The sequence below is a fragment of the Rhea americana genome, unplaced genomic scaffold (genome assembly GCF_003343005.1).
Source record: "Rhea americana isolate MKP2758 unplaced genomic scaffold, rheAme1 scaffold_328, whole genome shotgun sequence".
NCBI lineage: Eukaryota > Metazoa > Chordata > Aves > Rheiformes > Rheidae > Rhea > Rhea americana.
The window spans coordinates 644,453-669,556 of NW_028186455.1; the positions used below are offsets into that span (position 1 = coordinate 644,453).

The window sequence follows — 25,104 nt, forward strand, 5'->3', positions numbered from 1 at the left end:
CGGCCGGGGGCTCCGCGCGGTGACGGGCGCCGCTCCCCTCGCAGGGCTGCCGAGGCTCATGGAGAGCGGCAAGCTGGACCCCATCATCCGGGATGTCTACGCGGCCGCCAGCCACGTGCAGCAGGCGCCGGGCGAGGCGGCGGCGCGCCGGGGCGCCGGCGCCCGCGAGCTCATGGTCAGGCTGACGGAGGGGCAGTACGTGCTGTGCCGGTGGACCGACGGGCTCTACTACCTGGGCAAGATCAAACGGGTAAAGCGGGCGCGGGTCCGCCGCGGCGGGGCGGCCCTGGCGACCCCACGTCTCTCCGGGAGCGCGGTGCCCCCTCACCTCCCCGCAGCCCGGCCCGCTCCCGGCTTCGCGTGTCCCCGCGCTCGAGGAGACCGAGATGCCGCGGAGCCGCGGGATGAGCATCCCGGCCCGGGCTGCGGCGCCCCGGGCTCCCGCGGGAAGGGCGGGCGGGAGAGGGCCGCGGCGTGGGCCGAGGCGCACCGGCTCCTCCCGCTGCCTCCCGCAGGTGAGCGGCTCCAAGCAGAGCTGCCTCGTGACCTTCGAAGATAACTCCAAGTACTGGGTGCTCTGGAAGGACATCCAGCACGGTGAGCGCCGCCGCGGCCCCGCGCGTCCCCCCCCCTCCCCAAGCGGAGGCTGCGTCGGCCCTTTGGGGGCCCGGCAGCGGCGTGGGCTCGGCCCCCGCGCGCCTCCGACCCCGCCGCCTTCCCTCCCCTTAGCCGGCGTCCCCGGCGAGGAGCCCAAGTGCAACATCTGCCTGGGGAAGACGTCGGGCCCCGCGAACGAGATCCTCATCTGCGGGAAATGCGGGCTAGGTGAGCGGGCCCCGCGCGCCGCGCCCCGTCCCCGGGCGGGAGGGGGCCGYGGGGGCCCCGGACGCTCCTCACGCTGCCCCCCCTTCTCCTAGGTTACCACCAGCAGTGCCACATCCCCGTGGCCAGCAGCGGCGAGGGCCCGCTGGGCRCGCCGTGGTTCTGCCGCCGCTGCATCTTCGCCCTGGCCGTGCGGGTGAGCGAGGGGCCGGGGCTGCTGCGGYGTCCCCGGGCCGGTCCCAGGCGCTGGTGTGGGTTGGGGGGCTCGGGATGGGGTGTCCCCGCTGGAAGGATGCTCTGGGACGAGGCCGTGGGAGCAGGGTGGCGCGGGGGGAGCTCCGCGTTGCTCTCCAGCTCCTGCCGGGGTCCCGCGCCGTCCCCGCTGGCATCGTGCGGCGGGTGCAGGATGAGGCCCCCTGCCCCGGGCGGGCTCCGCCGACCTGCCGTCCCACTCGGTCCTGCAGAAGGGGGGTGCCCTGAAGAAGGGAGCCATCGCCAAGACGCTGCAAGCCGTCAAGATGGTGCTGTCCTACGACCCCGAGCTGCTCGAGTGGGACTCGCCGCACCGGACCAACCAGCAGCAATGCTACTGCTACTGCGGCGGCCCCGGCGAGTAAGGCCCCGCGCGCGCCGGCCGCCGGGCAGCAGAGGGGCGACCGGAGGTCCTGGGCAGCTCTGGGGTTCGGGAGCCCCCGTGCAAGGGCAGCGAGGCGGGGGGAGCTCGCGGCCGCCGGCGGGGCGCCTCAGCAGCCCTCACCCCCCCCCACCCCGCTCCTCCCAGGTGGTACCTGAAGATGCTGCAGTGCTACCGCTGCCGGCAGTGGTTCCACGAAGCCTGCACCCAGTGCCTCAGCGACCCCATGATGTTCGGGGACCGGTAGGTGCTTTCCGGCTCGGCACGGCGGAGCGGGCTCCCTGGAGAGGGGCGGTCGTGCGTGCACGAGTCTCGGCCCAAATTTGGGCAGCCTCAGGCGCCCGGGGGCTGCTGCAGCCGGAGCTCAGCCACGTCGGGCTGCGTGGCAYGGGGGGGTCCGGCGGGAGACGGGGGTCTAGAGCCCCGAGCTGCAGCGGGGGGCCCCGGGCCGCGCGTGGCTGCATCCTCTGGCAGGCGCCGTCCCAAACCCGCTTCCCGCCCTCGTTCTCTCCGTCCCTGCTGCTTCCCAGGTTCTACGTGTTTTTCTGCTCCGTGTGCAACCAGGGACCCGAGTACATCAAGCGCCTGCCCTTGCGGTGGTAAGTAAGGAGGGGGCCCTGCGGCGGCGGGGCCGGGCCGGGCCCCGCGGGGCAGGGAAGGGCGCTGAGCCGGGGGCTCCTCGCTGCCCGGGCTGCGTCCGGCTCGCCGGGGCCGCGGACCCTGGCCGGAGAAGCAGGTGTGCTAACGCCCCGTTATTTCGCCCGAGCTTTTCTCGCCCCCGAGTCTTCGCCTGGCACCTTCGCCGTGGGTGCAGCCTGCTCCAGCCCTGCAGCAACTGCTCCCGTTTCCGTTCTGGCTCGAGTTATTTTAAAGCCTGAGGCCGACGTCCCTGTCGGGGATGGAGGGACGTGGGGCGGCACCCGCCCCGGGAGCCCTGCCCTCGGCCTCCGCTCAGCCCGCGGCACCCGGGTGCCGTTTCCCGGGGAGCTGTTTCTTAATAAGCTCCAAACCTACCGTACCGCCCTGGAGCCCAAGCACGTGTTTGCCAGATGATAACTGCAAAATGCATTTGAGTGACAAGTCAGCTATTCCTGCGATGAAATGCGAGCGAACGCGGTACCTTGTAATGCACCGCGATGGTCTGAAGCACGTTATAAAGATTTGCATTGAGTGCCAGCAACCCAAATTCTCTTTGCCATCGCCCTCGCCGCACTGGGCCTTAGCGGATGCGTTACTGGTGCTGACATGTGGCTGCCTCTCGGATCTCGTACAGAGCGACACAGCACAGCAGGCTGGAGGAAAATTGGGGAAATCCTGCAGGATATGCTACTGGGCTAGGTGTCCAGAGATGCAAACGTAAAATCCTGCGGGATACGTTGGGTTTTGCAAACACAAACCTTTCCACTCCCGCTGGGGCGTGCGCGCTTCCCGGTYGAGGCATGTCGATGGGGCGCTTGGCTTCCCGGGAGGGGGATCTGGTGAGCGCGGAGGGGCTCAGCTGGGAGGCGCTGCCGAGCGGTGCTGGCGCGGCAGAGCATCCTGGCCGTAGCCGTCRTTGCAGTCCTGACCTTCTCCCGGGAGAAGGAAGGATGCCAGTGCCCTGGCTTTGCTCCTGCAGGGTAGATGTCGTCCATCTGGCCCTCTACAATCTGGGCGTGCAGAGCAAAAAGAAGTACTTCGACTTTGAGGAAATCTTGGCCTTTGTAAATCACCACTGGGATCCTTTGCAGCTCGGAAAGGTAAACACAGGCAGCTGGGAGGAAGGGAGAGGCGCTGCTGGGGAGAGGAGCCGCGGGCTGGCTGTCCCGCAGAGCCTCCGCTCGGAGCGGCGCGAGCTTCCCGCCGGCCGCCCCGGAGCGTGCCGGAGGCGCCCGGCGCACGTCGGTCGGCGAAGGGCAGCGCTCACGGTGAAGTCCTGCGGCACGCAGCGCTCTCCCTTATTTCTTCTGGCTTTCTCTTCTAGCAGTTGAGCCGCTGACCTCGAGATGCGTTTGCATGTTGCTCGTGTGCAGCGGGTCAGAGCGCTGGGAGTATCGGTTCCCTCTGGCCCGAGGCTGCTCTTCCTTGGTTAGTTCCCAGCAGGGAAGCGGCTTGCAGACACGGGCCCGGCTGCCCCGGGGGGTGCTGGCTAATGCCGTGGGTGTTCTCCCCCGCAGCAGACTCCGTTCGGTGGGGATCCTCAGCGGGCGTCGGTGCCCCGGCTGCCGAGGGGCGACGCGCAGCGAGCGCGGAGCCGCCGGCGGGACGGGGAGGGCGGCGACGGAGGTGCTGCGCGGGAACGCGGCGCTGGCGGCTGCGGGGACTGGGACCGCAGGGCGTCGGAGCCGTCCCGTGCCCTTCGCRCGCGGCTCTCCAGCCGCTCGGGCCGGCAGCAGCTCCGGAGTCATGGAGACATAGAGGGATAGGAAAAATCGGAGGAAGCTTTGAATTCTAAAGCTGGTTCTGTTTTAGCTGTCTGATGCGTTTTTGATGACGTTGTGAGCAAAAGGCACCTGCTGCCGCATGGGCCCGGGGCTCTCCTGCCTTCAGGCCAAGCCGAGCGCCTTCCCGGAGCGCGGGGAGAGCCGGGGCGGCGCGGGCTGCCGGCGGAGGGGACGTGCCCGCGGCGGCGGTCTCGCTCGCACGTCGCTCCTCAGCAAAGCCCCCGGCTCTGGCAGCTGCCCTGCAGCCCCTCGCCCGCCGGCTCCACTCCCGGGCGCCTGCGGCCGTTCCCGGCCCCGGGGCGCGCGGCACAGAGGCCCCGGGGGCTCCTGCTCGAGACTCAGTCTTGCGCAGATTTTTCATTTGTTCTGGTGTTACATCTAATAATTTTCCCAGTCRGAGCTGCAGCTGTAAAGCAGCGCGCTGGACCTCTGTTCCGGCACGGGACAGCTCGCCGCCCCGCCGAGGGCAGCGCGGGCAGACGCCCCGCGGCTGCCAGGGCTTTCCCGGGATTTCGCTTGCTGGCTTTCTGATCGCGCTGCTTGGACAGGAGCTGAAAACTGGCGTTCGGGTTCCCCCGTGCGTTTAGCTGCTGCATAGCCCCGGCGCCGGCCGGGAGCGGGGGTGCCGGGGGCTGACCCGTGCCCGTCTCTTCCCCAGCTGACGGGCACCCCGGTCTCGGAGCGAGGCCCCCACCTTCTCAACGCGCTCAACAGCTACAAAAGCCGGTGAGCGGGGCCGCCGGCGGCGCGACGGCTTCCTGTCGTTTTCCGGAGGGCGGCGTGCGGCGGCAGGGCCGGGATGGGGCAGGAYGGGGGCCGCCGGGGACGGACGCGGCGGGGTTGGGCTGAGAAGCCGGGGGGCTCAGGGCTGCTCTCCTCTCCTCTGCCGCTCAGATTTCTGTGCGGTAAAGAAATCAAGAAGAAGAAATGCATCTTCCGCCTGCGAATTCGYGTCCCGCCAAACCCCCCCAGCAAGGTCCTGCCGGAGAAAGCGCCGGGCACGGCTGAGAGCCGCTCCTGCGAGCTGAAGAAAAGAGGGAAAAGCAAATACGTCCATAAAAGCAGGTCAGTGACCGAGCTCGCTCTCCTCTTTCCTCTGCCCTCCCACCGCCGGAGGGTCCCGGCGGCTCTGCCGCGGCCCCGCGTTTCCCGCGCGCCGTGTCCCGCGGCGCGGCCGCCTCCGTCACCTCTGCTCCGTGCGCCCGCAGCCTGCTCCCTCGCGAGCTCCAGCAGCAGAAGCAGCGAGCCGCTCGGAGGAAAAGGGCCAAGTTCCTGCTGGAGGATGCCATTCCCAGCGTGAGTCTCCGCTTTTCTCTCCGTCGCTGCTTCGGGTCTCGGAGCTGGGCACCGCGGCCAGGTTGGCCCCCGCGCTGTCGCGGAGCCCCGTCCTCGCTCCCGCGGCCCCGGGGAGCTCGCTCGCCCGTGCGGCGCGGCGGGGAGACCCTGCGGGTGTCGGGGGCCCGCAGCGGGGCGGCAGCGCCGGGCTCGCTCCGGGACGGGCCGAGCGCTCCGGAGCCGGCGGCGCACGGGGGGCCGCTCGCCGCTGCCGCTCGGCTCTGCAGCGCCTGCTTTCGCCGTGCAGAGCGACTTCACGTCTGCTTGGAGCACGAACCACCACCTGGCCAGCATCTTCGACTTCACACTGGATGAAATTCAGAGCCTGAAAAGGTAGCTGAGGGCTGCCCGGCCCCTCCGCGCCGCGGCTCATCCCTCGCCGCAGCGCGACGGGACGGACAAGCGGCGGCAGGGGCTGGCGAACCCGGGCCGGGCCGGGGGACGCCGCCGGCCAGGTTGACCTGCTCTCTCCTTCCCAGCTCCGGCTCCGGCCACGCTTTCCTCTCGGACGTGGACTCCACGGACGCGGCCAGCACCTCGGGCTCCGCCACCACGAGCCTGTCCTACGAGTCCAGGTAGGGACGGCGCCTCCTCGCCCGCTCCGGTGGCAGAGCGGTGCTCGCTCCCGCGGCCTCCCGCTATCCCCGCGCCTTTCCCCTCTCGCCGCCGCAGGACCGTGGGCAGCCGGAAGCGAAAGCTGGCGGCGCCGACCTACGCGCCGGCGGGGGCGAGGAAGCGAGGCGGCGAGCCCGGCGGGCGCCCGCCCGGCGGCGGCCCCGAGCGCCCGGACGACGGCATCGACAGCCACACCTTCGAGAGCATCAGCGAGGACGACTCCTCGCTCTCGCACCTCAAGTCCTCCATCAGCAGCTACTTCGGGGCGGCCGGGCGGCTGGTCTGCGGCGAGAAGTACCAGGTGCTGGCGCGCAGGGTGACCCTGGAGGGCAAAGTCCAGTACCTGGTGGAGTGGGAAGGCACCACCCCGTACTGAGCCGGGCCGCCGCGGGGAGCGGGGGCCCGGGCACGCCTGGCACCCCGGGTGCAAAGCGGAGGAGGAGGAGGAAGGGGCGTTGGACACGGCTGCGAGGAAGCGCCCGGCCGCGCTCCCGGCTGCGCCCCGGGCAACCCCCTCCCGGGCTTGGCGCCGAGCCGAGCGGAATTGCAGGATTTTTTTATTCAATTGCATTTTTTTAAACAATCTATTTTTTTGGCCGCGTGCGAGCGGACGGCATCACCTCGCTGCCTTTTCCTGCCCGAGCCGTTGGCTAAGCCAGAGGCGCCGTCGCGGCGGCGAGAGGATGGGGCTTTTCTCCCCGTGCCTCTCTGCTGTGTCCCGGGGGCAGAGCCGGCGCCRCCGGGCCCCRGCTGCAGCTCCGGGGCTGCCCGTGCTTCCGCGCCGACGGACTTCGCATCGGTGCCTGCGGGATCYGGGTGCTGCGGCCGCGTCCGAGCCTTAAATAACGACTGTGCTGTCGCTAAAGCGCAAAGMGGTTTCGCTCTCGTGCCGGAGAGCCCGCCTGCTGCGTCCTTGCGCCGACCGGAACGAGYGGGCAGGGGGATGCTTTCCGCAGCCGTCGGAGAGCATTTTCCTTCTCATCTTAAATCCGCCCGTTAATGGAACGTAGTTTGTTTTAAACGAGGGGAAAACGCCCCAGCTTTGGTGGCCGCAGGGCAGCTCTGCAGGCTGGTTGCGATCGTCCCGCGACCTAAGATGACGCAGCAGCTCCGTTTCCRCGTTCTTCTGACAATCTCGGCAGTGGAGCGAGTTGGACAGAGCAGGCGCCTCGCGAGCAGGCGCCGCGGTAGCYGGGACGGAGCCGGAGGCCTTCGCTCCCGCGGGAATCGCCGTGCCGGACGTGCCCCGCGAGGAGGCGAACCGACAGCGGCRCCGGGACCCGCGTTGCCCGAGGCGCTGCCGAGCGCGGCGGTCCGTCGCCCTGCCTGAAGCCACTGCGCCGCCCAAACTGGAGCAACGCTGTCAGGTTGCAACAAAATGAGCTTATCTTAAAAAGCAAAACATAGACTGTTTACAAACTCTAATAGCACCAGAAATGTTAGATGGTTTTCTTTTAAGATATATATAGATATATATATATATATATACATATTTAATATTGTCCTCCTCGTCTCTGCTCTGCCACCCACGTGCCGCCTCCGCGGTGGGCGCAGAGGAGCCGGGCGATGCCGCCGGGATCGGGGCTGCCGAGGGTGACGCCGCGCTGCGCTGCTCTCGCCTGCCTCCTCCATCACCCTTAGGTTTTCACGTGCCTGCCTTCATGGCCTGGCAACTGAAGGACGATTTGAAAAGCATATTTTATTGAAAAAAAAAATATTTCAAGTTTTCGCCATGCGACAGGGTGGAGCACCAAAAAGGGGTGCCGGAGGTCCGGCGTGGGAGGGGGCTCGGGGTCGTGCTCCCGCCACGTCAGYGTGAGCGGCAGTAGGGCTGCGCTGGAGCATAGTCCTTAAAAATAAACTTTTCTGCTCCGGTTACTTTTAAAATAACATAGCGGAATATCTGAGATGGGGGGAGGCTTGGGGATTTGCTGCTTTGTTTTAATTTATTTGGTAGCACGAGGACTTGGCACGTCCGCAGCCGAGCGGGGCGTATCGGAGCGAGCCGCGGTGGGGAGCGGGCGCCGCTCGTCACGCCGCGGACGGGCAACAGGCCCGCGTAGCCCCGGCCGGGCGCTGCGCTGCCTCGGCCGCTCTCGCGGAAGCGACGGCAGGTTTTAGTTTACCTTTTATTTCCYGTGCGCCGGTTTACCTGACCGCATTGGGGTCTCTCCGTCGGGATCCTTCCCTGACCGCGGGAGGCTTTGGGGGCTCGGCAGCTGCTCGCTGCCTTGCTGGACGCGTGGGGCGTCTGTTCGCTGGGGTTGCCGGCAGCGAGGGCGTCTGTCGTTGGAAAGTCTCATTTACGTARTAATTTTGCATCTTCTGTCAAGCAACGCCTTTTGTTACAACTTCCTCAGCACCCAGGCAATTTGCTGCCTGCTTCTGTTTCTATACCGAGACCGCGGGAGGCCATCTGAGAAGCGTGTACGCTCTTGATTTCTGGGGGAAACCAGCAGTTTTCTCCAGGGTTTCTGGAGCGGATTGTAGACCCCGTGCCCGGCGCTTTTCCAAAGCGAAGCGCGGGAGCTTGGGGCTGCGGAGGCTCTCCAGCCCCGACCTCGCGCCCCGCTTTGGGGGTGTCAGGCTGAGCCACGCGGAGAGGGAGAGATGCCTCCAGCAGAGGCTGCGGGGGACCACCGGGGTCCGTGTCCCAGCTCGTCTCTGGGAGAAGCCACTGCTGGGACTTCCCAAACCGCCCTGACCGGGACGGCTGCAAGGTTTTTTCACAGCCTTCTGCCTTGCTTTGTCTCCAAAGGATCACTTAGAGCATCGCCCTTTCACCAGTGCCTGTAAAGCCCTTCTTCCCCGCCGCGGGGGAAGCGGGGCCGCCGCGAGCCCTGCCGGGCGGCGTCCTGCCCCGCGCTGTGCCGAGGGACGTCGCACGCGCAGCGGGGCCCGGGCCGCCGCGTCCCTGCAGGGCAGCTCGCAGCCCTCCTCTCCCCCGGCCTGGGCCAGAGAGCTGAATGTGGAGCCTTGAAAACTATTTTTGTTCCAGAATATATTTTGCATTAGTCCTGATAGATATTATAATAATTCTGTGCACCTTCTAAAGATTTATGATTTCAAGTTGCTGCTTGTAATAACCAACTTTTGTTATATCCAAGTTGTAATTAATACGTCTGACGTACAATTAAAAAATCTTTTTTTTAACAGCACYGGCTCTTTACAGTGCCCGGCTTCTTGAGTCTGAGCAGCTGGGGGCTCAGCTGCGCGGCTCTGGGCACAGCCCCTCGCGAGTGCCCTGGGCGAGCCGTGGGTGACCCGCTGCGGTGATGGGTCGCACTCTCCGGCGGCACAAGAGGAGCTGTCTCTGCGTCAGCGCTGAGCGAACGGCAGCTGGTGCCGGCTCCTGCTTATGAGCTGGAGACRGAACCTGCTCTATTTAAATTTTGCAGCCCTTTGGTTAGCAGTTGCTCTGGGCAGCGTTGCTACTTGATGAAATACAGCCCAAAGCACATCTCACACCGTCCTTCGGGGGGCTGCGCGTGCCTGGTGCTGCAATAGCTGCAGGAATCGCTCCTTGCCCGGAGAAGTGCTGTCAGGATGCTGTAGGAAGGCAGCACCGGTCCAGCAGGGACGAGAAGAGGTGAGCGTCGGTGCCGTGCAGCTGAGCGCCGTGGGGTAACATGGTGAGGACAGGGTGGCCTTGGGGAGAGACGGGGTTTTGTCCAGGGGTGCCCTGGCCGAGAGCCTGCAGGCTCCTGGTCGGTGTGCTCCCATGTAGGGACCACGCGGGCTCCGTTTCRAGCTAGTGCTCAACCCTCGAGGCTGTGTAGAGGGATCTGTTGTTACATCCGCCGGGACTGGGTCTCTCCTGGCCAGGCTTGTTCCCCTGTCTTCTCGGAGGCAGTTCCCGCAGGCTGGTGACCCTCCAGCAGCGCCACAGCTGCTGCCTTTTCCATGTCCTCACCAGAAAAGCGTTTACATCCTTATGCCCTCAAATGTTTTCCTTTAGTCAGAGTGTTAAGTGGAGAACAACAACAATGAAAAAAAAATCCCTTTTGGTCCACACCCATTTAATTTTAGCCTAAAACTTTCACGTGGYACAACATAGCCCTGACAAGGGATAAACAGTTTTTCTCGTGGGTGTGCTGCAGACCTGGCCTGCCACTGCTTGCTTCATGTGCTCATTGCTCCTTTTCGCCCAGCTGGGATCCTGCTTGCTCAGATTTAGCACTGACAGGTTCACTGCCCTCTGAGAACAACTTTGCTGGTAGGAAAGCAGGGTTCTGCCCCTCCCGCTCCCAGATTTGCTCCTGAATCTCTCTCTCCCCAGGCTGCCCTCCTGGTCTGAGGAGCCAGTGCTGAGGCTCTGTCTCACCGCAGCGTGCAGCCTGGGAAGCTCTGGCAACTGCTGCCGCGCTTGTAGCTGACACTGGGCCCACAAAGGCTGTGACAACACGGAAGGCTGTGCTGGTAAGAAACGCTCCTGTTTATTAGCTTCCCAGTCACATAAATAACGCTCTTTCATAACTTACTATGTTAAACTATTAACACGATCATCTTTTCACAAGGTTCGGTTTGGCCTGGGTGGAAAGCAACCGTTCAGGCATGGGTTAGGGATGCTTGGGGCTGGGGCTGTGCTTTCCTCCAGGAGGGTGATGCCCAGCCTGGCCCCGCACCCGGAGCGGGCAGGGGCACAGCTGGGCATGTTGCTCCTCTGCGGTGGCATTGCCAGCCTCAGCCCTTCTTTCCCCGTCTCAGCAGGCAGGGCACTGGCAAGGTGTGCACACACTGGGTATCTCAGCACRCACTTGGCAGCTTCTGCTTAAATGTTTGCTGTTCCCTTGGATTTTGTAAGACAAACCAGCAAGTTAGGTGGCCGCAGGAGGGAGCGTGAGCTGGCACATTGCAGGGTGTCCTGCTGCATCCTGCTTCCTCCTGGCCTGGGAAGCAGGAGATGGAGCTGTGCAGGGTGCGGGGACAGCTGCTGTGGAGGCAGGCAGCGGGGCGGCCGTGCTGCCGGGCGCAGAGACCCGCGGAGCTGGCCGGCCCTTCGTGCCCGTGCTGCCAGCCTGGCAGCTTGCCTGTCTGCACACCCGTTCTAGCCTGCGGCTGAGGGCTGCCGGGGGCACATCGGGACGGGGCCCGCTGCCTCCTGCCTGCCACCGGCTGCCTGAAACAGCACTGACTGCTGCRAGGAGTCAAGGTCTCAACTTGGGCACCCTGTTATCTTCTTCCATAAAGCTGGAACAAGCTTTGGTGCACTTCAGCCTTCTCTATTTCAGCCTCTGCTGCCTCCATGCTGCTACATGCTCCGTGGGACACAGTCAGGCAAAGGGGGGGAGGGGACTGTTTCAAGTACAAACAAAATTCCCAATCCCAAACTTCTGTGCTTCCACAAACCTGTGAAGTTATATGCTGCCTTCCTGTGTGTGTGTAACTCCTGACCACACGAGAGGGGACCGGCACAGCAAAGCATGCTTCATCTGGTCTCCCCAAAATCAAAGTGTTTTTGCACATTTCAGTCTCTTGGGATGCTTTCTTCTACCCACTTGAAGTAGAGTGGGTTTCCTTGGTCAATAGGCAGGCTGATGATTTCAGGAATTTCAAAGGGATGGATGGATCTAAAGTGGAAGGAGACGCACAGTAAGTGTCACTGATTCATTCCTGCGGTGGGAACAGATCCACAGGCACAGGAAACAGAGGTCTCTGCTCACAGCAGTATGTATCAACCATGCCCCCAAAGTTTCCACCAGCTTCAAAGCACTCACATCATCTTTCTGCCACATGAGAATTTTGCTTTGAGTTTGGGGTTTGCTACAGCTAGCAGCTGACTGCCATGAGCCTGTGGCCCAAAACTGGCTGTGCTCAACACTCAGTGCTTGGGAAGGTGTCAGAAATCCTGCCAGGAGGCAGTTAGGGGATAACCCATATTAGCAGAAGGAGAATCCTTCCTTGTTCTCAATACCAAGAGACTAGTTGAAACCTAGAAGCCCAGTAGCTGTTATTCCTTCTAACCTGTTTTGAGCAGATGCAGTGTCTGGTTTTTGGCTTACCAGGAACGTCCAGGAGCACTTAAAAACCCTGTGGGTGGGCAATGGGATTGAGGAACCCGATTCACACCTGCCTGAGCACGAGGTGGCAACGTACCTTGAATAGGAAACCCAGTGCTCTGCCCAGCGAGAACCTCACCTGACGTAATCGGACAATTCACCTATCTTCGATGTCCTTGTTTTCACTAACTGTAAGAAAGAAGTGAAAAAAGAAAAAAAGAGGAAAAAAGAACAAGGAGAGGTAAAGGGTAAGAAGCAACCTGGTGTGCACCATTCCACTCCATCCATCTAACACAGCCGGCGCTGGTGCCTGGTGGTGCTGCTGCGCCTGCTCCCCAGGGCCTGTACCCCATGGCAGTGGTATGAGGTGTGAAGCTGGGCTGGGCCCTCTGGCTACGGCTGCTGTGCCTGCAGGTGGGCACTCGGGGAAGCTGTGGTGTGGAGTTCCTGAATACCATCCCAAATCTCCAGCTGGCTGGTGTCACATCCCCAKGACAGGCTGGTCCTGGGCTCCAGAGCTCTCCCCCACTGACCCATGGAGGTGGGGTGAAATGTGTTAGGCAGTGCTGGACACTTACTAGCAGTATTTCTGTGGATTCTTCTATCTTGCCCTTCCAGAAATACCTAAAATAAAAAACAGTAGCAGCAAATATAGTTACAAAATGCAACATTTTACCGAACATCAGCACTCATACASGCATGCACAGACTGGAGCCTTCTTGGCCATGCCAGGTGTGAGGGACCTGCAGGGCTGGGAATGATGAGGACAAAGCAAGGGGAGTTGCTGGGCATCTGCAACGGCAGCGTCTCAGCAAAGCCAGGAGGCTGTGCCCAACCCCACACTTTTTTCTTCCCTTCCTGCTGTAATGGAGATTTACTTCTTGCAAGTCAGATTTGACCTTTGAAACATTCATCTTGACAGAAGGCCATCCTGATTTCATCTGTGTGCTGGCTTCCTTGCATGAGGAGTCATTTGGAGGCGTCACTGTGTCTACTGAGCAGGAGGCTGTCTGAGAAGCAAGCTAAAGCAGGAGGAGTTTGTGTATCATTAATTTAGCTCCAATTGTGATGGTCGGTAGGGAAGCAAGAGAAAGCAAAGCGGAAAGGTTACTGGGTCTGCTGTGTGAGAGCCCTGTTTCGGCAACCTCAGCTGGACTATGAGGGAGCCCCTGCAGCGGCGAGGCTGTGATTCAGGGACCTGTTCAAGGCCTGGGGCCTCTCAGGTCTCCCAATGAGGCSAGGCAAGGAGCGCTCCTCGGTGCGAGTGAGTGAGGAGCATGTTTCTGTGCTAGGAAGAATGCTCAAACCTTTCTGGGTAGCTGGAAGAGCTGGTTTGGAACTTCCTTCCTTAAATTCCTCCTCCCCCCCCCCAAAACAAATCCAGTCCCTTTGCATGGATGGCCAAAGGTACCGGGCACAGCATGGCTGCTCTTATTTCAAGGTCAAAGATACCATCTTTTCTCATCTCTTAACTCATTAAGTGCTCCTTAATATTGCAAGAGCCTTTTCAGGTCCCTATCTTAGCTTTTGTTTAAGTCCTCTAAAAACAGGAGCCTTATCCCCAGGGTTACAAATCACCTTGCTCTTTGCTAGATCTCTGTATCTAAGTAACCAATAAACAAATGGTCCCGACTGGCAGATAGAGCATCTGCACTCCTTTAATAGGCTTAAGGCACTTTGCGAGAGTGAGGATCATCTCTGTTATCCCTGAGAACAAACAGAACCAGCAGCCTCCTGGAAAGGTCTCTGCTCCCCCAGAGGTGGGCATTYGCCTCCACCTCCCCCCGGGGCAGCGTGGCTTGGTTTCCTCCTCTGGAGGAACATGCAGCACAACTCACAGGGCTGAGCTCTTCGGCAGGATGTTCACGCAGGCAGCCAGCTTCTTATCCATAATGGCCCTAGATAAAACAGGAAGGGCGAGTTAGCGAGCGGCTTTGCCCTCTCCTCCGGCCGCAGGGAGCTGGCCCTGCGCTGCCTCGGACTGCAAGGAGCACGTTTGACAGTAGTGACAGGGGAGTTGTGGCTACTTAGCGCCCTAGGGGAGGAGAGCAGAAGGGGACCTCCAGCTGGAGCTGGTTCGGCTCCGGGCCTCCTGGCACGGCTGGGGACCACCCCGGGAGCCTTTGCTGCTGAGTGGGAAGGCTCGGTGTCGCTCCTGCCTGGCGTGGCAGGCGGGACCCGCGCCAAGCACAGCACGAGGGGCAGCCTCCTCTTCCAGCGGGGCACCCTGCGGGGTCAGAGCTCTCCCTGTTTCATCGGCAAGGCTGGGGGCAGTTTCGGAGCTGTGGGGCACAAAGGAGCAGGGCTGGGATAAGCACAAAGGASTTTGTCTCTCAGTCATATATTTATACTGTCAGACTGTGCTTCTTCCTCATGCAGCAAACTAAATGTGGAACTTGTTAAATTAACAACATTAAGGTTTTCCTACATAAAACATCTTAGAAATCTGAAACCCAAATAAATTCTGTCCCTCAGGTTTCCTCTTTCGGTTGTGGGCTCGTTTGTTATTGCAGAGCTGCTTGTGTCTGCCAGCAGAAGTGATATTTAACTAATTAAAGAGTATTGAAACAATTTCAGGGTGGATTTTTAGAAGAACTAGGTCAAACGTTGTGTTTTCTGACCACAGCAATGTCTGGGCACTTCTTGTAAAGGCGACAGTCTCATCCCTCTGGCAGGCTGTAGGGGTGCTGCGTTTAAAGGCCCTGCACAACCTCATCTCTGTTTTTCTTTAACTCTAGACTCTCCAGGCGCTATTGTACCAAGTGCCTTGACAGTGCAAACATTTGTCTTCTAACAATTACACCTAGGTCAGAGTGACGACCTTGAATTGCAGAGGAGGAGCAGGTAGTTATTAGGTACTGAAAGGCTCAACGCAACAGCCTGCTAGAATTAACCCTTAGTAAGCTGAAGAAGTAAATCCATCCTGATACTTGTGCTCAGTTAACTACCGCTCCACTCCAGAACTGCTGGCAGAACCCTCTTGGCTCCGAGCAAGTTAAAAATTTATTATCCTTATAGCCAGGTTATTATACAGACTGGAAGTGATTATAAAACAAACTGTAAGAATTTCTTACTTTTCAAAAAGACAAAATTATGAACAGTAAAAATACGATAGACTTGGTCACTGGCCAAGACGTCACAGAAGAGAAGCGAAATGAGCACTAAACCTAACTCTTCCACAGCAGCAACTTGAAGATGTCCAAGCCAGGGTGCTAAAATGCAACTGCATAATGTAACGTAATTTGGCCTCTGACTCATAAGGAAAGCTGGGCTCTTGCTTGAATATGTACAAGCTCCTCTGCACATCTTTATTGTTAGGCCTGCTTTCTCTGGCTAGTTATAGAAATTTATACCTTGCAAAGATGTGCACAAGGTTGTCCCCACGTGGCTGCATGGGCTCCACTGGGGGCAGGAAGGAAAGCCCAGGAGCTACGAGAGAATCAGTTCTCCCCACTGATCCTATAAAATCACCTCGCCGCTGCAACAGTGGCTCTGAGTGGGTGTATTAATAATCTTTGGCTCCTTTTTAACAATCTTTGGGATTTTGACTAGTTCCCAGGTTTTTCCTTCTGTGGCTGCAAACTCTGGCGGAGGAGGAGACCCCGAGGACGGGAGTGTGGCAGCACGATGATGAGGATGCCACGGGAAGGCCACACAGCATTCATGTCACACAGCATTCCCGTCACCCTGCCTCCTCCCAAAGGAGAAACCCTACAGCAGCATGTAAGAAAGCAGCCGAGAGGGTTAAAATTTCAGCAGYGCTCTCCTAAAGCATGCAGCACCCAGAAACACCCTGGGGGGCAGATGCAGGAGAGAACCAGTGCATGGACTCAGCTACCTCTCTGGATTGGTTTAATGTTTAAACTGACCAAGGTGACAGAGACTGTTGTTACCTTGGCCAATGACTCGGAGGGAATGTGAGCCTGAGAGGCCGGCTTTCCAAGGAGGCACCGGGTTGGTCTGCTCTAATCATGTGCAGCCCGTTCCAGTAATTTAATGCTCGTAAAGGATTTTGAGTTAATCTGTATACCAACGAACTGCAGCAGCATGAATGCAGATATCCCCACCGAGTTTATCACGTAAGACACGAGGTACAAATCTCTTTGCTGTTGCTGTGTGCAAATCTCAAGCCCTCCTGTGACACAGGAACCTTTTAGACTTGGGTGAGTACCTTCTAATTGCTTTTGCTCTGTTCTAATATACTGTGATCCTAACCAATATCCTGAACTTTGTCCTAGAGAGCTGAGAAGAAACAGTCAGCCACCATAGGAACTGGAAACATTATAAGAAGATGAATGTGGTCAGTGGAAAACATCTGCATAATACATGATATCTTTGGGCTGGGTATTTAATGTGTGTTTCTTTGTCCTTGCGTCACAAAAAATAGCCTCTGAATTGAGACATGAAATATTAATAAGCAGAAAAGCAGAGAAAACCATATGCACAAATATAAGGCAGAGCTAAAGGCTCACACTGACTGTTCAGGTGCTGAATTTTGTGAGAGGCAAATGGTTACACCAACCAAGGGCTCAACTTCTCATAGCAAACACAATGGAGAAACTAGATCTTGGTGGACTAGAGATTTTTTTCCTGAGGATTTTAGATTAATAGTAATACAGATAAATTGGGTTAGAGCTGGCAGGAATGAGTAAGTCAGATGATGAATTTTACCTGCAGCTAATCAGCTTTCAAAATCAGCTTTCTCACAAAGAAATTCCTTGCAGTCTAAGCCTTGGAAGTGTGTGCTCCACTGAGCAACATAAAAGTAGAATAAACAAGAGAGCACTAGGAAAAAGGTGGTGTGGGGGAAATAAATGTAGATGCCCTGTGTCAGCCATTACAACCCTTGTTCATTTGTCCAAATTCCTGAACAAAGGATTAATTACTCCACCTGTAAAATACAACCAAAATACCCATATCCCAGCAATGGCTCCAGGCTCCAGGGAGTGATCTACTTCCTCACTCTAGACTGAAAGGACAAAGAGTGGAAAACCTTACAAAGCTGTCAAGATGAAGCATTTTCAGGAACGAAATGATCTTTCCACCAGCAGTGTACAGTTATTTCTGTTTTCAGAAGATATCAAATGGTACAGATATTATTCTACTGGAATTTCTTAATACAGTTGCAGTATTTAAGATGACACAAACCCCCTTTCAGTAGCCTGTCAGTTCCTGAATGGGTATTTGGGAACACTCTGCTATTGCAGAAGACAGGGAGAGTTTTTGGCAAGTGGTGGGATAGCCACRGAAAACAGCTCACAGGAGGTGTTGCAGGAAACTTAATGGTCCACCGTAAACATTTCCTCAGTCAACACAGTTCCAGTACTTTTGGAACAAACCAGCTATTGAGTCAGGGACTGAGGGATCTGTGAAAAAAAAATGGCATGCAAAACAGCATGCAAAGCTTCTCGTACATTAAAAACAAATAAATAAGGGCAAAACCCTCATTCCCTGAAGTATGTTTGGTGAGCTGAGTGCAAGCTTTCAGGTGGTATCTCATGATGGCCTGTTTTGGGTTTTCTGTGGCCCACCACTGTTTTTGCTTTATTTTTATGTTAGTGCCACTGTGCTTTGTTCCTCTCCATAAATGCTTCTCCTGGAATTTATCTGTGTTGTTCCGAGAAATTGGTGGACTATGGCAAATCAGAGAGCATGGTGCTGGGGCTTAATCCATCTGAGGGCCGTAAGATTTAGGGCCATAGCTTTAAAATGGGTCTTGAAATGAAAGCTAGTGGCATAAATTGAGAATTGGCTTGATGCATACCCATGGCATTGACTTTGCAGTGAATTGTTCTTTCCTGTAGAAAGCAGAGCTCTTAATATGTGGACATGTGACAGAGAAAGAGAGAGAGAAAGACAGAACATAAGGAAAGAGGAGCCCCATTTGGGCAGAAATAGAAAACCTCTGAACCAGCAGAGAAGTACAACTGCTCTAATGGTGACAAGGAAAGGTTTTATTTACTCTGTAAAGAGCTGCTTTGGAACAACTCRAGCAGACAAGCAGTGGAAGCATCACTATACCTTGCAATATCCTTGGCAATTTGCTCATTAAGACAATTGATGAAGGCGATGGAATGGGTCCCAGAGATGTAGCTGCCAGTGATAGCAGAGTGCAGCTGAAGAGAGAGGCTTTTCAGCACTGGGTACATCAGTAAAGACAGAGTCATTGCCTAAAACGTAAAGTATATGAGTGCTGATGTTAGGTAAAATGCTGCATTTTGTAAAAATAAGCATTTATTTTATATATAACTCAAGAGAAGTCTCCATTCTTATTTCTTTTGACATTACAGTAACGTTAGTTGTAATCTAAGTGAAAACATGTTCATAGAGGCATACATTCTCCCGAAATGGGGCCAGTCTAATACCATGCCAAATGCTCAGGGCAGGAAAGGGTCAGTTTTAGAGCCTTTACCAGCTGCCAAGAGTCCAGGCCTCTGCTCCAGGAGGTTGTACTACAAAGTAATGGTGCGTATAGACCTCACTGCACAGCCCCAGCAGCTGCAGCTGTGTGTGTGTGTGTGTGTGTGTGTGTGTGTGTGTGTAGGCAGCACTGTAATGGCAAGGGAGGCTCTGAGTTTTGTTGCCTATTCCAGATGTTTGTGGGGAACATTCAGAGGCAAACCAAAGACACAGGCAGGCATTTCTAGCTCACTAAGTTATAGTTTAGCAGCTACCTGGTGCCAGGACTAGGGAATCCCTTCCCCAGACTGTGCAGCCCTTCACGGGCATTTGCTTCTCCTCTTGGTGACGTCCCTGCGTGTTATATTTTGGGAAGCTCATTCTTAGAGCTAAGCCTATTTCCCTAAATTCTGTGAGTAGATCAAAAACTACATTTCTACCGGAAAAACAGAAAAAAGGGGCCCTGCTCTGCTTTAATGGAGCCCTGCTAGTCCAGGTTGATTAGTCTGTTCTGTTGACAGATGTTTCACAGTCCATCCAGGCTATGGTGCAAACATTGCATAGCAGGTAAGGAAGGATAAAACTTAAATGCAGGCTTAGGTCTTGTTTTCTCTTAATTGTCTGGTACTAACAGTAAAGTCAGCTTTGATCCTTTCGGGCACAGAAATCGTCATCAACAAAGCTAAAGTCTGTCCTTGTCTTACTGGCCTGCAGAAAACAGTAACGCATGCTCTCTGCACCGGCTGTACACTGGCAACAAGTCGGTTTTGTAGTACAGCAGATCCCAATTCCTGGCATGCCCCTTAGCTTCCCATTGTATTAGCATGCCATAAACACAGTCACTTTAAATATTTATTCTGTAAAGCATCTCAGCTTGGACTTTGCTGGAATAGCAAAGTCTAATTTGTTGTGCTGAGTAACAGCAAACGGATGGGTGTTTGAAYCCTCTGTGTGCAACACTCACTGTCTCTGCACAGCTGCTCTTCTCTTTGTCTTTTGTCTTGTTTTCTAAATAAACCACATCTGGCCCTTATTCATCTGCAGGGATAAAAATATTTTTATAGGACTCAGAATATATCCCTCTTCCCCGTTTTTCCACCCTCATTTGTCCTCTAAAAGACCTCCCATTACAGAGGAAGTGTCACTTTTTTTTTAATTATTCTCTTTCTTCTCACTAGAAACACAGGAGCTCTTTTCTGTTTGCAGAATGACTGATGTTTTATATGGGTTGTCTCCTTTTTTTCAGTGCATTTGAGGAAATGCTCTTTGTTATCTTAAGTCTTCTCATAATAATTTTCAGAGCTTCTTTAGTGTTCTTTTTTCCCACTAAGCCACTTAACAAGTATTATACAACAAATCACAGAAGTTACCCAGATAGTTTATAAGCCAAACAGGGATAGCCTGATGTACCTATTTTTCCAGATTAGAATGTAATTATGTACCCTGCTCAGGAAAAAAAAAATCTGTCCTGCTCAGCATGACAGTCATTAATCTTCTTGGAAAATGTATGTGCATATGATGAGGAAAATCCCCATGAACATTTGTGAGTGAATACTAACACAACGGTGACCCACCTCTTGCATTTTTTCTGAAAAGAAAGAGAAAAAAAGAGAAAAAAAATGCTGTTTTTTCAGCACAGTTTTATTTGCCAAGGGGTGGTGCAGAAGTGAGGGAATGAAACTTGGGTGTCTGTGCCTAGTAGCTTGAATAAACTGAGAACTGCCAAAACGTTAAAGTGACTGAAACTGAAAAATCCGCCAAGAGGTTGTAACTATTGCACTGAAAAGCAGGCTGAGATCGCATTTCTCTTTAAAGACTCCTCTTTTTATGCAGCAGTTCCCTTGCAAAGGGAGGGGGTGGCAGCGTTCCCAGGTCACATGCATCTGGCTCCCCGGTGGGTTGCCCACGTTACACTGCATGGGGACGGACGCTGTCGCCGTTACCAGCCGCGGATCCACGCGACACCACGACAGGCTCCCACTTACCAGCAGCAGGGCCAGGCGGCTTGACCGGGAGCAGCTTGGGGCGCCAGGCGGCTGGCAGCGYTGGCTCAGCCACTCCATCCTCATCGCGCCGGGGCGAGAGCGGCCGGGGCGAGAGCCGCTGTCCCGCGCCGTCCCGCCACCTGCTCTGCCGGGAAGGCTGGCTGCAATAACATAAACTCCTCCTACTCTGCCTTCCAGGCTGGGCCCACGGGTGTCCCTCTGGCATCATTGTCGCCACGGCCCGTCCCCGTCCCCTCCCTGCAGGGCCGGGTGAAGCAGGCGCTGGAGCCTGGCACAGCCAGGCACGGAGTCTGGCCCGCAGTAAATCCAGACAAAAATTCCTAATAGCGACAGTGCTCTTCCCCAAACTGTCCGCCCCCAAATCTGCTTAAGAACTAATCTCTTCCTCCCAGGGTAAGCGGAGGTGCTTGGAGACACATSATGATCACCATTCAGCATCCTTGTTTTAATTTTCCTATCCAAAAAATCATTTATTTTCCGTCAGATCTCATTATCAGGGCTTGTAATCTGTGYGTTGCAACTACTAGTAAGCTGATAAAACCGGTGATGCCATTCAGCCCTAAAACGCTTAACAATATTCCTTTAAGTGCAGAGGAACACAGAACAACATGCTTTCTCAAAATATCACTCAGTTACRTTCCTGTCAGTTCTTGTACACTGTTGGGAAGATATATTCACGACGGAACAGGGCACTTCTCGTGCCTGGATTTAGACCAAAACGTCCGGCAGTCGTCTCTGTGCTCTGGGCCTCCGCGGCCTGCTGCCACCGGGYTGCGGCAGAGGGCCAGAGCCGCGCCGTGCGTGTCGGAGGGAGACATGAGGCGTCTGGAGCGCTCGCAGCCCGGGAAGAGCCCAGGAGCGGCTAAATTCAGCCGTCTGCCTTGCTGCCCGCAGACTGAAGTTTTTCYTTCTGCTGCTATAAGCCAAAGCTGGTCACTCGCAGCCGGCGCAGCTGCCCACCGCGCCCGGACCGAGCTGTCGCGGCGACGCTGCGCCTCGAAGGTGGCGACCCAGGAGCGGCGTTTGCGGCCGAGGTGACCGCAGCGGTGCTGAGACGTCTGCTCGCCGGGGCCGAACGGTGAAGCGGGCGTCGGGAGCGGTCTGGCTCCAGGCGAGGGAGTTTTCGGGCCCTTCGGAGCGCTGCCGAGCAGGCGAAGGCTGCTGCGCTGCGAGCGGGAAACGCTCGGCTACGCGCTGAAAATCTCGCCGTCTAGCAGGGCACTGCCTGAGTCTCGAGGGCTCTTCCACCTCGTCCCCCCCCCCCCGAGCTCCTCCAGAAAGCCCGGCAGCTGCCCAGGCGGTGGGATCGCCGGCGCAGGCGCTCGGTAAGGCGCCTCACGGAGGCGGGCGGCAGGCGCCGGGCGGCCCCGACGCCGCTGCCATTTTCCTGACGAGAGGGGCGGTTGAGGGGAGGCGCCCGCCGCGCCTAGCCCCGCCCCGCCGCGCCACCCTGCCAATCAGAGCCAAGGGAGGAGGGGCGGGGCCCGGCCGCCATTTTGTTGGCGGCGCGGCGGACGCGAAAGGAGCCCCCTGGTTACAGCGCGGCGGGTGGGCGGTTGCGCCGGGGCGGCGGCAGCGGCAGCGGAGCAGCCGAGATGGCGGCGGAGGCGGCCGCGGCGGAGGCGGCGGCGGAGCTGCTGGAGCGGGCGTGCCGGCCCGAGGCGCCGCTGGAGGAGCTGCGGGCCCTGCGGCTGGCCGTGCAGGCCGTGCCGCCGGCCGCCCTCCGCCCCCACCTGCGCGACGCCCACCTAGGCGCGCTCTTCGGCCTCCTCAGCGCCGGTGACCGGTGAGCGCGGACCCGCCGCGGGCCTGGCCTAGCCCAGCATCGCCGCCTCCCTTCTCCCTTCCCCGCGACGCCCTCCCCGCCCTCCTCGGAGCGGGGCCGGTGCGGCTGAGGGCCTCTGCCACGTCCCCCTCCTCAGGGTGTCCGTGTCCCTCGCAGGGAGCAGGTGTCTGCGTGTGTCGCCATCCTGGAGCGGCTGCTGCAGGCCCTGGACCCGCCCCACCTGATCCGGAACCTCCGGGAGGAGCTTCAGAAAGGCCTTTTCCATCCCGACGACTCCGTGAAAATCCTCACAATATCTCAGGTACGGGTTCCCACCTCTGGCCTTCCAGCTTGGCCAGAGCTCCATCTTGAGCTAGGCTGGGTTACTTTGATCTGTTACTGATAAGTTTTTTGTTTTAAATTATGAGCAAAGCACTGTGCTAAGTGTTAACTGTTGGAGCAATGCTTGTATGGGCTCTTGCAATTTTGGATACCTACTATACAGTATGTGGTATATAATAATTAATGATGTGGCTGTTAAATATCATACAAAAAACTGTATCTTGACAGAGGTAACTTATAAATGAATCTTGTGTGTATTAGGGACTCTAATTTTGTAATAGTTATCTCCCAGATGGGACTGACAGCAGGTGCTACAGGAATTAAATACAGCAACAGCTTTGCTATTTGGAATACTTTGAACAATATTGTGAAAATACTGCAGAGGATTAGGCTGTTTGTAGTAGCTTGGTGTTTGTTGCATTAACTTGGGAGAATATGAGAATTATGTAGTTCCTCCAGAGGTCCCTTCTAACCCCTAGCTCAAAGCAGGGYCAGCTTACTGCAGGATGCTCAGGGTATTATCCAGTTTTAAACATCAAARAATGGAAATACCACCTTTCTGGATAGCTGTTCCAGTGCTCATAGTGGGGGAAAAAAAAAAGGATCTTAATAGTAGAATTTACTGTGTCACAGTTTGTTGCTGTCACTGTATACCTTCAAATATGAGTCTGATTTTGTCTTTATATACTCACCCACTACACAGTTGAAGACAGCAGTATTATTTCCTCTTAGCCTTCTCTTACTTATCTGAGTTTCTTGACCTCTTCTAGCACATTGTGTGCTCCAGCTGTCTAATCGTTCTGGTGGCCCTCCACTAGGCTTGCTCCAGTTTGTTAATGCTTGCTTGACTCTTTTACGTAATTGCGTCTGGAGTACAAAGTATGTCCAGTTCTGGAATTCCCAGTACAAGGGAGGAAAAACAGTTGAGAAACTGCAACATGGCTCTTGATGTGATGACTGGTATATAGACCTATGATACTATATTTAAAGCCTTTATTTTAAAGACTGCATTCCTCTATACTCATTCTGTTAATTTGAGAAACAACTAAGCTAACAGTGTGTTTAATCATGTTCTTAGATTGGGAAGATTGTTGAAAATTCGGATGCTGTTAGAGAAATAATCAACAGTCCTGAATTATTACGGCAAATAATCTATTGCATTGGTGGAGAGAAAATAGCTGTGGCTAAAGAGGTAAGCATTGCTTTCTCTTTTCTCCTTAACAAATTAACTGATGTAGAAAAGGTATTCTTCCTGGTGGGTACGGTCTGAGTTGTCTGTCATCTGAGATGACATCTCTTCCTCTTTGAAGAAAAGAGCCTTTGTAGGTTGAAAGACTGGTATCAGTTATGTTACTAAAAATTAGTGAGTAGGTGGCCTGTGTTATGTGTTACCGAAATGTAGTAGAAAAATCTTACCCAGGATTGCTTTCAGTTGCTATTGACGCTGAAGTAAACTTGTTGATCTGCACTTAATGCCAGAAACTTGGTTCACAGTAACCATAACTAGCTTTCATCAGAGATGTGAGTAATTGTCACTGAAAAATGAATAGAAGTTAGAATTTTAACTGCATAACTATGATTTAATATGTTAGTAAAGAATGGTTTGAACTAACTCTGATTGTTCTGAATTTTCTTCTGTCTGTGTCTTATGAGTAACTGTTTTTGTTTGCAGGCCATCAAATCTCTCACGAGGGTTGCACAGACACAAGATGGTTTAGAGGCTTTATTTGTGAGCAGTTTGTTGAGTGACTTGAAAAATGTCATGGCAACAAATGATATTGTACGGTATAGAGTATATGAGGTAAGAATGAAATAAATGTTAGCTTTTGAGTTGCAGGATATTACAGTTCTTTTGGACTGTAGTTCTGAGTTTAAAATTTGCATTTTTACTTTTCTTAAAACAGCATTCATTTTTTAATTGCTGTACAAACTTCACTTCTACATTTTTGTCAAGATTAAAAAGGAATAAGAAGGTTTGAGAAGTGTTGATGCTCAAGTAGCATCTTAATTTTTTTTCTCCCTTATAGTACAAATGTGTAAAGAACCSAAGCACTATTTACAGCTTATTTTCTAATATGTTGTGCTTAGAGTGTTGGAAACGCTACAGAGTTACCATAAAGATATGATAGAATGCTTGCTTCTCTGGAAATAAAAACAAAATAGTTTCTGCAGTCTCATTATCTTGGGATGTGGAGCCCTACTGAAAGCTTAGGAGAGGGAAGAAACAGAGATGCCRAATGTGTTGCTCTGGATAAGAATGGCAAAGGAAAAATAATGCAATTTAGACATTTGAGAGCTTAATAGGAATAGTATTGATGACTTTCTGAAGAAAAGAAAATGTGAAAAGAAAAAAATAATGCATTTGCAGTAAACTTGGAATTCTTTATGAACTTGTTTTTTCAGACAAATATATTATGAAACATTAAATCCCGTCTTTTAATATATTTATAGGCTTAGTTTGTGATGTTACAAGATGTGATTTTGAAGTGTTAACATTGTTTTAAAAACCTTTTTTTTTCCCCATATACTTCTTAGTTAATTGTTGAGATCTCTTCAGTGTCAGCTGACTCACTAAATTACTGTGCAAACAGTGGATTAATATCAGAGTTAATTGGAGAGTTGACTGGAGATGATGTGCTGGTCAGGTATGTTGGTAGTGAGTTGCCAATGAAATTTCCTCATATTGTTAAAACACGAGTTTGCTCTCGGTAACCTTTTAACACATTTGTGTGTATTTCTTTTTGGAACTCTCTTCAGGAAAACT

At 55.3% G+C, this 25,104-nt stretch overlaps 3 protein-coding genes across 3 annotated transcripts in view; 2 read left to right on the plus strand and 1 right to left on the minus strand.

The window, feature by feature from the left end:
• Positions 1–51: 51 nt before the first annotated feature.
• On the plus strand, positions 52–8,987 carry PHF19 (PHD finger protein 19). Its single transcript, XM_085310859.1, has 14 exons — positions 52–250; positions 516–597; positions 730–825; positions 918–1,018; positions 1,287–1,435; positions 1,604–1,699; positions 1,987–2,055; positions 3,075–3,195; positions 4,538–4,605; positions 4,774–4,944; positions 5,088–5,175; positions 5,462–5,547; positions 5,694–5,789; positions 5,887–8,987. Exons 1-14 carry the CDS (start codon positions 59–61, stop codon positions 6,203–6,205), a joined length of 1,734 nt encoding a protein of 577 aa, XP_085166985.1. The 5' UTR covers positions 52–58; the 3' UTR covers positions 6,206–8,987.
• A 719-nt stretch (positions 8,988–9,706) lies between these two features.
• On the minus strand, positions 9,707–21,615 carry CUTA (cutA divalent cation tolerance homolog). The gene is made up of 6 exons (XM_085310861.1): positions 20,213–21,615; positions 17,850–17,998; positions 13,667–13,726; positions 12,407–12,452; positions 11,968–12,017; positions 9,707–11,399 (listed from the first exon to the last, which is right to left on the minus strand). The coding sequence occupies exons 1-6, from the start codon at positions 20,294–20,296 to the stop codon at positions 11,297–11,299; spliced, it is 492 nt and encodes a 163-aa protein (XP_085166987.1). The 5' UTR covers positions 20,297–21,615; the 3' UTR covers positions 9,707–11,296.
• A 104-nt stretch (positions 21,616–21,719) lies between these two features.
• Positions 21,720–25,104, plus strand: part of PSMD5 (proteasome 26S subunit, non-ATPase 5) — a 7,519-nt gene continuing 4,134 nt past the window's right edge. Inside the window, exons 1-5 of the mRNA XM_085310862.1 lie at positions 21,720–22,019; positions 22,176–22,320; positions 23,419–23,532; positions 24,013–24,141; positions 24,876–25,048. Coding sequence (XP_085166988.1) covers positions 21,829–22,019; positions 22,176–22,320; positions 23,419–23,532; positions 24,013–24,141; positions 24,876–25,048 — 752 coding nt within the window. The 5' untranslated portion in view covers positions 21,720–21,828. The remainder of the gene's footprint in view (positions 22,020–22,175; positions 22,321–23,418; positions 23,533–24,012; positions 24,142–24,875; positions 25,049–25,104) is intronic.